The following is a 9,824-nucleotide window of genomic DNA, read 5'->3' on the forward strand; positions in this document are numbered from 1 at the left end:
GAGACACGGAGCCTCACACAGCTCCTCTGCACGTGCACGCATATTACATCACGACATCTTCAGTGTTTCTATTCGTTACAGGACACGCTCACATCTGACGTTTGGGTTGTTCTTCACCACGTGCTCGTAAAGGTCCTGAAACAGCCTGAAGATAACTCAGAGTCCAAACACAAAACTCAACATCTGCAGCCCTCCCCACACTGTCCTCATCTGTTAACGCCTCTGTGAGGGTTTCTGATTCGCTGCCATCCACAAACACAAACTGAGGCTGTGACACACAAAGATCATCGATTCAGGATCTCGTGAGTCTCTGGGCGGTGTTTCATTCGATTGATTAGGTTTGATTCGTTTCATTAGACTCTCCCTCCGTGGAAAAGGCTCAGTTTGTACACCGAGATGATTTCAGTTCATTCTCGGCTCTGCTTTAAGTTTTCTCCTGCAGAAATGATCGAGGAGCGTCCGTCTCCCTGCCAGAGTCCATCAGGGTTTTAAACCGCTTTATTAAAAGTCCAATAATTCGAGTCGCTCCTCGGGCCAACCTCCAACTCTGATTAGCTGTTCCTGATGTTTCTGCTGGCACTGATCTGAGGCCTGACAGGGAGGAGGCTCAGAGGAGGTTCATTAGAAACAGCGATGGACAGACCTGTGAAGACGCCGCCTGTCAGGAAGGATTTAGATTGCCGGTTAGTGATTAGTGAAGTCTGTGAGCGTGAAGGCTTTCCTCCGAGTGGAATAACAACATCATCGACAGGAAGGAGTTTCTGGCCTCGCGTTCTCTTCTAGTCTTTAGAAACGATCAGTCCTCCAGCTGCAGGTTTAAATCTGTATTTGTGTTTTAAGATCAATCTGAAGAGGACTTTTAGTTGAACAGGAAACAGGAAATGCTTCGTCGTTTTCGGGGTGTGTTTGTGAGGCTCTTTTGTTTCACACAGGTGCTTTAGACCTCCCAACAAGAAAAACCGGGACATTAAACAACGACGGCCTGTCTCTAAATACGACCATCATATCTCAGCCCGGCATCTCTGTGTCATGGTTCTGTCGTATGTACTTTTTACTGCATTTTCATTTCATTAAACAAAGCTCTGACACTAACTGACATGCAGGGAAGCATTCCACCTTAAAAGCTTCCAGAAGCTGCTGTTCACACGTTAACAACGCGTCACAGTCTTCCTCCCCTCAATCCCAGCTGCTCCAGCAGACCCCGAGCCTGGTTCTGCCGGAGGTTTCTTCCTGTTAAAATGGAGTTTTTTCTTCCTACTGTCGCCAAAGTGCTTGCTCATAGGGGGGGTGGTCTAGTTGTTGAGGTTTTCTCTGTATTATTGTAGGGTCTTTTTCTTTCTTTTCAGATAGTGACCCCCTGAAGGGAGCAGCTGAAAGTTTCGCAATTGCTTTTGCAGAGGTGTCACGTTCTCTTTTCATTCTGCGTTCGGTCCTGCAGGTGGCGATGGTGCCCGAGGCGCCACGCCCATTCCCCACCGTGGATGTGCCCGACCACGCCCACTACACCATTGGCTCCGTGATTCTCACCATCGGCATCACGGGCATGATTGGGAACTTCCTGGTCATCTACGCCTTCAGCAGGTACGCTCATCACCGTGCTGCTTTCAGGTGAAAATGCAGCCTTAGGCCCCAAAAACAGTTACTGTTCATTTTATTTTAATCTAAACTTGACTAAAACTCTCACTCATGTATTTATTTGTAACCGCGGTGCAGCACAGTGTGAAGTCTTATTGCTTTGTGATAACTATAGTAACTTCATGTGTGCATTGTAATATATATAAGAAGCTTCTACACTGATCAAATGATAACACAGGGTGTCACATGTTAAATCTCAGGTAATCTTCAGATTTGGGTTAATTAGCCGTAGAATAATAGTTGCACAACACAGCATGAAAGCTGAAACAGTTTTTATATGTTTCACAGTCTGAAATTTCTCATCTCTGCCCTCAAACGTCTCCTGTTCAAATGAAATCATATTAGACACGACCGACACTTCTAAAAACTCTCACTTCTACTCTTGGACCTGCCGTCCAGGATCAGATAAAGAAGGATTATTCTGAACTCTGAGTAATGGAAAGCTGCCTCAGGAGAGTCCAGAATAAATATTTGGAACCTGAAACGACTAAACAGATTTAGCTTTACTTGTTAACAGAGGCTCAACTCAAACTCATCTCATCCAGGATTTCTTTATCTGCTCATTGGCTACAGACAGGCTCACAGGCTTCCAGAAGTCGCCCAGTAAGAAGAAAGTAGGCTTAATGGATGGTCTGAGGGAAAGTATAAGATGGATAAGGAGCAGAGAGTCCAAGAGGAAAAGGATGGAGCTGGAAATGAACGGTCTTTAAAAAGAACGCTGGTATAGTGTTTGAGGATGAAGCGCATGAGCAGCTGCAGAAGCACCGGAGAGAAAGGACGGCCCGTAAGGCTTTAATCAGAGGTTCCTCATGCTGGGATAAGTAGGAAATCGGGACCTCTGTCTGGAACGAGCTACCGCTCATTTATCGAGCAGCTCTTTTCTTCTTCCATGTCTGCAGAGAAACAATGAGCACAATGATTTCAGGAGTTCCTTTAAGAAGCTTTTCCACCTAAGAAAAATTCGATGTGCGCATCGATCTGCCTGTTCCTTGGATGGGCATCGATCCTTCTTCTGCTACAATCAGCTGTGGTTTAAGGCGAATGCGTCATTGATTAAACGTTCATGTTCAAGCTGAAGGAGCCCTGAGTGCTCTCCTTCAGACAGACTCAGTCATTACTGAAAAACATCAAACTGTTCAGATTTGGATCATCTGCTCAAAATTCAGTTTTATTTTCTGTAAAAGACAGAATTTCACTAATGTAACAACATCACTTAGTTAAAGTTAGCAGTTTGTGGGAGGTTCGAGTATTTTTCATCAGTTTTTCTGTAATTAACAAATTAATTCTGTTTAAAATGTCTTTGCAGGAGTCGCAGCCTGCGCACGCCGCCCAACATGTTCATCATTAATTTGGCCATCACTGACCTCCTGATGTGCATCACCCAGTCACCCATCTTCTTCACCACCAGCATGCACAAGAGGTGGATCTTTGGAGAGAAAGGTACCAACTGCATGGCTGATATTACAGATGATCTCATTACAAATGCTCCAACAGCACAAACACGGACCAGTTCAGGTGAAGCTAACAGACAGCTAGCAGCTACAGCCACCTGTCAGTCAGGCCACGCCCCCTTTTTTCTTTTTTTGTATTTCTTTCTCGGACAGAATACAAAGTTGATTGTAACTGTTACATTTTTTTGCTTTTAAGAGTGTGATCATGATAAAAGTGTTGTAATGTTGTGATGTTTTCACTGTAAGGAAAGGGGCTGGTTGACCTTGGATGACCCCTAAAAACCTTTAGCGGCACCAGTGAAAATGTTAGCATCACAAACGTAGCGAAGGTGGGGGGGGCCAACTTCACTCAGGGTCTGTCTATAAGCGCGTACACTGCCCTCTGCTGGATGTAAGTGAAACAACAGAGGCTGGTAACACACATGTTTGTCTTACGGCTTTATTGTTGCGTAGAAACCTCTTGACCAATCTCTGCCTTCCTAAAGATGTTCTTGCCTCTTCACAGGTGTTTTCCTTCACCGTGTCCGACGTGTGACTGAATTTGAGCTTCAGGGCTTAAAATGACTGATTGTTTTATTTTCTATCTGCAGCTTCTTTTCCATTCTTCTCCACCACGATGTGAACCAGTAACTTTCAGCTCAGAGAGAAGAGCGCTGTGTTTGAGTCGCTCAGAGAGACGCTGAGCGAAGGAGGTTTATTTGTCACAGGAAAGAAGAGAAGTTTAAAGCGACTCTAATCCCTCTCTGTTGCCTGCAGGTTGCGAGCTGTATGCTTTCTGTGGCGCTCTGTTTGGGATCTGCTCCATGATCACGATGACGGTGATCGCTATCGACCGTTACTTCGTCATCACGAGGCCTCTCACATCCATTGGAGTGCTGTCTCGGAAGCGGGCCCTCCTCATCCTCGTGGCGGCCTGGGCCTACTCGCTGGGCTGGAGCCTGCCGCCGTTCTTCGGCTGGAGTGAGGACACGCGACACAGCACATTTAGAATACTGTATACGACAGCACGTGACAGTAACAGCGTTTATCAGACTGAATAACACTTTAATGTCCAGGCAGACAAAGATCCAGATCAAAACGGCGGTCCAAAGAACAACCTCTCTATGTGTTAACGTTTCAGGCGCCTACGTCCCCGAGGGCCTGATGACCTCCTGTACGTGGGACTACATGACCTTCACGCCGTCTGTGAGAGCCTACACCATGCTGCTCTTCATCTTCGTTTTCTTCCTGCCTCTCTTCATCATCATCTACTGCTACATCTTCATCTTCCGCGCCATCCGCACCACCAACCAGTCAGTTTGAATCTCAGATGTCTTTCGTTCAGCTGTGCCTGACTTCAGTGACTGACTGAAGCTCGTGTGCGTTTCAGGGCAGTGGGGAAGATTAACGGCAGTGTTCACAGTCACGGCAGCACTCGTGATTCCATGAAGAGTTTCCACCGGCTGCAGAACGAGTGGAAGATGGCGAAGATCGCGCTCATCGTCATCCTGCTCTACGTCATCTCCTGGTCGCCGTACTCCACCGTGGCCCTCACCGCCTTCGCCGGGTAAAACACTCAAACCTCCACACCTATGAAAACATGTGTGTCATCTGAGTCGAACTACAACAAAACTCTGAGCTTTGTGTCGCTGGACTTCCTCTGATGGCCACTAGGTGCCGCTCTCTGTCTCTTAGAGAAATGTGGCTCGTTTATTTCAGCTCATTTACATTTTTGTCCACTGCGGCTTTAAAGTTTGAAAGATCTTTGTTAAAAAGTGTTTTCTCATCCAAGCTCATCGCCGAGGCTGGTGAGAAAGAAAGAGTGGCTGACGCTGTAAACGAATTCAGAAAACAAAAAGCTGAAGTCCTAAATGACAAAACATTTTTAAAAAGTAATAATAATATTTAAAAAGCTCCTATTTTGTCAGGTCCTCTTGTTTTGCTTCATATTTTTAAAAATTAGGATACAAAAAGTGACTTTACTGTAACTGAAATGGTAAAAACAATTTGGAGAATGATCTTAAATACCAGGAGCTGGACAATCAAAGTTTAAGAGGCCTCAAAGAGAAAAGGAGCTGAAGCGAGTTGTTTCAGACTGGGGGGTAGGGGGTGGGGGGGTGGAGCCATTAAGAGATGGCTGAGGTTCAAATTCGACCCGTGAGTCACGCAGAGCTGCTTAGTCCCAGGATACAAACCGAGTGTGAAAGGAGCAGCAGGGCTCGACTGTCTGAACCGATGCTCGTTTAACCCGGCGAGCCCCACATTAACCGGTGTGTTCTGGTTCACAGGTACGCAGACATGTTGACACCCTACATGAACTCTGTCCCCGCCATCATCGCCAAGGCCTCGGCCATCCACAACCCCATCATCTACGCCATCACACACCCAAAATACAGGTAAACCCCATTGCACAGGTAAAAGACTGACTGCAGCCCCAGTTCTAAATAAATGTACAGAGTGTAAGCTACAATTATTCATAATAAAACATAGAAAACATATCAGATGTTTAAGCTAAGAAAATGTTCAATTTTCAGAAAAATGTGACCTTCGATTTAGTGACACCTGATAGAAACATGTAGCAGCTGATCAGGTTATTTGGCAGCAGGTCCATCACATGATCAGTTTCTAAAACAGGAAGGAGAGAGTTTCTCAGAAGTAAACCTACAAGCTGTGACTCAGTTTCACTGTGAACATCTCATCATCAGCATACTCAGAGAATCAGACGAGGCTGATAACTGTGACCTTCGGGTGCTTTAAAAATCAGTGCACGGGCTGTGAGCAGTTCAAAATAAAACAGGAAGGAGAGAGTTTCTCAGAAGTAAACCTACAAGCTGTGACTCAGTTTCACTCTGAACATCTCATCATCAGCATACTCAGAGAATCAGACGAGGCTGATAACTGTGACCTTCGGGTGCTTTAAAAATCAGTGCACAGGCTGTGAGCAGTTCAAAATAAAACAGGAAGTGAGCTGAAAAGGAGACTAAATATCACAAATGACTGGACACTGCATTAGCTGCATGAGCCACTGAAGTACTGATCGGTATAGACTCCACACTGACCTTTGACCTCTCTTTGCAGGATAGCGTTGGCCAAGTACATCCCATGTCTTGGCGTGCTGCTCTGCGTCCGTCCTCGTGACATCCGCTCGACCAGCAGCAGCTTCGTGTCGACGCGCCGCTCTACTGTGACCAGCCAGACCTCTGACATCAGCAGCCAGTTCAGGCGGCAGAGCACTTTCAAGTCCCGCCTCTCCTCTGCCTCTGACAGCGAATCGGTAAGCTTGAAACGGTTTAATCAGGAAGTTTAAAAAACGGTCAATGTTCAGGAGCGTCCGTTTAACCTCTGCAGGGTCTGACAGACACCGAGGCTGACCTGTCCAGTCTGGGATCCAGACCGGCCAGCCGTCAGGTCTCCTGTGACATCAGCAGAGACACCGCCGAGCTGCCCGACTTCAAACCCTCATCCAGCTTCAAGTCCAAGTTGAAGAGCCACGACTCGGGCATCTTTGAAAAGGTAAACTCAGAGAACGGAAGATGTAAAATAGTGGATAAACTGTGAAAGTGTCACAGTGTGAGTTTAAAACTGAGAGGATCGAACCGCTGACGCCATCAGGACGAAACAAGAAGAAAATCCATTCATTTATTCAAAACTGAGCGCTGTAAATGCTGCAAACACAAAGAGCCGCAGGCTCAAAACAACAAGTCTGAAACCCACAAATAAAACCAGGACAACTCAAGAGCGCCCCCTATGGAACAGGAAGTGAACTCACACAGACAATACAATCCAGCCCGGAGGCCTAATATAATGATGACGATGTGAGAACGTGTTTCACAATCACAGCTGCGATAACACGACAGAATAAATATCATTACTGAGGACATACCAGTGTTAGTATGATTCATCTGTAAAATATTAACCACATAATACTACATGTGTTTTACTATATTTAGCAATCGACTTTTAGTCTTTATTTTAAACTTTATTTTATTTAATTGTTTATTATCTTGTGTTTATTATGTTTTAACTTTTTATTACCATTGTATTTAAAAAAAAATTTTTTTTTTAATAGAATAGAATAGAATAGAATAGAGCTGCTGATACTGGCTGCCAGCTCAGAGCGGCTCCGGAAGTTAAATACTTTTTTAAATGTATTGAGCTTTTTTAATCTACAGAGACTACAGACTTATATTCAGCTTTTCATTGAGAATAATTTATTCATTATTTTTAATCTTTATTGTTTTCTGTCTGGATTTTTTCATCTGTTAAAAAGCAGTTTTATTCGTGTAGATTTTCTGTTCAGTGACATCTCATTTTTATTAAGCTAAGTGACTTTATTTAATTTATGTTTAATGTTTTGGCCTCTGTGAGAATTTGCCAAGACTCAGGATTACCGTAATAGATCGTCTCTCATAGTAACAGCTATAATAACATATACGTAACAACGGCTGATCTACAATTTTTTAACTTTTCTCAGAGATAGAAAACTTTGCACATATATTTTAAGATTTTAGGATTAAATAGGTGATTTGTACCATTTTCCTTGTGTCTTCATTGTTGTTCATGGTTCATGATGTTGAACTGTTGGTGTTGAGCAGCATGAGTCACAGTACGAGTCCATGTGTTTCTCTTCTAGACGTCCTGTGACACTAAGCTTCCCACGGCAGGAGCAGGTGAACACAGCAGCAGTTCAAATGTGAGTTTCACAAACAGCTTTTACAGTCACATCTGTTGGTGGAGGTGCAGTAAATGATGTGAAGGTGAAAGCAGGACCCTTTCATTTAATTTATGCTTTTTTTATTTATGTTGTTTTGTAAGCGATTATCTGTATTTAGATGAAACGATTATTTTCTGATCCAAAGATTTATACAGATCTGAAAATGTGACACCAGTGTTGTAATACAAATATTTTATATGTTATTAAATGATATAAATATTGATGAATTAACAAACCATCTGTGCAAATCTGTACGAGAGCACCACGCACGTCCTGCACAGGATTCATCGTTTGGTGGTTTCATTTTGTTTCTATGAAACAAAAAATCATCCACAGAGACAAACAGTTTGTGTATCAGGCTGGAAACATGTTTGTTTCTGTTGTAACATGGGAGTCTGTGGGGACGGACTCACTGCTGCCTCCACTGGACACTAGAGGAACTGCAGGTTTTGTTTTTAGCACTCCCGCTTCGGCTTCAGTTGTTGGTTCGGAGGATTGACTCTCATGAATCAGGGATCCAGTGACCTTTGTTGTAAACAGCTGTTAAACAGCTGTTAAATGATTACCTACAAATTTGCTTTGTGCCGACGATGGCGCTAAAAACCCAGCGGTGGTCATTTAGCACTATCATTGATCCGTGATTGGTTTACGATGGCATGCCTGCCCTCTCAGAGTTCAGCTATTCAGCATCAGTCACATTTGTTTTGAATAACCGTCTTTGTCTCTTTCACAGAACGGTGATTTTACAGATGGTGCAAGAGGCGCACTCTGTCGAATCCCGAGTATCGTCATCACCTCCGAGTCCAGCCCTTTCCTTTCCACAGGACGAAGTGGTTCCCGCACATCTCGATCGAAGGCGACCAACAGCAGCGGCGGTGGAGGTGCAGGGGCGGGTTCGGCGTAGAGCTCCACCCCCCTCTCCTGTTTAAACACCTGCAGCCATGTGACCACCTAAGGTCCAGGCAGATATTTGGGACTGTGCAGTTCAGAAAAAGCCATCAGAACTCATCAGATTGTAAATCTGCAGGTCGTTTATAGATTTTACCCGATTTGTACCGATACGGATGGAGACAAATTCCAAACCCAACCTGGAGCTGTTTTACCAACGAACAAAACAGTTTACTTAAAGAGCAGCTTACCTGAAACAGGGTGTTTCCTCTCACTCTGTTTGGTTGTTTTGAGTGAAGGGAAAGCAGCTGCTGTGAGTTGAAATGTTACAGAATTCATATTTTGCATTGAGTTGCTCTTTAAAGAGCTCCTGAAAGCTGAGAGCAGGTCTGATCTTTGATTACACTGCAGCCACACGGACTCTGAGGGTGGAAATGTTCAGTCAGACTGATGAAAATGCCTCTTTAGCCAAGGTCTCCTGTGACAGGTGAGGGTCCCTTTAGAGGTTTTCTGGTGTCTGAGAGGACTTTGAGCTGAGGGAGGAGATTCTTCATTCTGTGATTCCTCAGTAAACCGTGTGCTTTCCTGCCCTTGGTCTTCTTATGTTTCTGCTTTGCATGTGGATTTCCAGCTCAGACCTCAATGTGATGCCACCGGAGCAAATCATAAAGGTTAAATCATGAAGATGGTTATGTGCATCCCATCTAACCAAAACTAACTATAAATTCAAGAAATCACTGACTCAGTGCCAATAAGAACATCTCAGGACATCGATCTTATACCCACAGTGATTACCGATCGCTGTGGATGTGGCTCTGCACCAAGCAGTTTTTCTGCTCATTTCCAACTTTAAAGTATTTTTTAAATCTTTTTTGTCATTATGAACAGTTTAGAAAAACAACACCTTTGTATCGGCCTTTAAAGCTGCCCCTCTGTTCATCTTCTATCTGAAATGAGCCATTTTAGCTCCTGTCTCTTTAAGAACACCCCCACCCCCATAAACCCACTGTTTCCTGATTGGTCAGCTTCCAGAAACCTAATAAGGGGCAGTAAAAAGAACAGCCATCCAAACCTTCTTTAAGAATAAAAAACATAAAGCTGCTTTTCTTGCCCATATGGAAAAGAAATAGTAAAAACATACATGATTTACTCATGAA

At 44.1% G+C, this 9,824-nt stretch overlaps 1 protein-coding gene across 1 annotated transcript; it reads left to right on the forward strand.

Annotated features, from left to right (window-relative positions):
• The first annotated feature begins 316 nt into the window (after positions 1-316).
• On the forward strand, positions 317-9,824 carry opn4a (opsin 4a (melanopsin)). Its single transcript, XM_040033955.1, has 10 exons — positions 317-1,581; positions 2,942-3,075; positions 3,843-4,046; positions 4,207-4,378; positions 4,456-4,632; positions 5,354-5,461; positions 6,144-6,339; positions 6,414-6,578; positions 7,699-7,758; positions 8,513-9,824. The coding sequence occupies exons 1-10, from the start codon at positions 1,445-1,447 to the stop codon at positions 8,681-8,683; spliced, it is 1,524 nt and encodes a 507-aa protein (XP_039889889.1). The 5' UTR covers positions 317-1,444; the 3' UTR covers positions 8,684-9,824.

The sequence above is a fragment of the Simochromis diagramma genome, unplaced genomic scaffold (assembly GCF_900408965.1).
Source record: "Simochromis diagramma unplaced genomic scaffold, fSimDia1.1 OVJJ01000176.1, whole genome shotgun sequence".
In the NCBI taxonomy this organism is placed as follows: Eukaryota; Metazoa; Chordata; class Actinopteri; order Cichliformes; family Cichlidae; genus Simochromis; species Simochromis diagramma.

Bases quoted from the DNA above. Each gene is read 5' to 3' on its own strand.
- opn4a (XM_040033955.1), top strand. From the start codon at position 1,445: ATGGTGCCCGAGGCGCCACGCCCATTCCCCACCGTGGATGTGCCCGAC. The intron at 6,340-6,413 runs GTAAGCTTGAAA...TAACCTCTGCAG, and splicing joins CTGCCTCTGACAGCGAATCG to GGTCTGACAGACACCGAGGC. The intron at 6,579-7,698 runs GTAAACTCAGAG...TTTCTCTTCTAG, and splicing joins ACTCGGGCATCTTTGAAAAG to ACGTCCTGTGACACTAAGCT.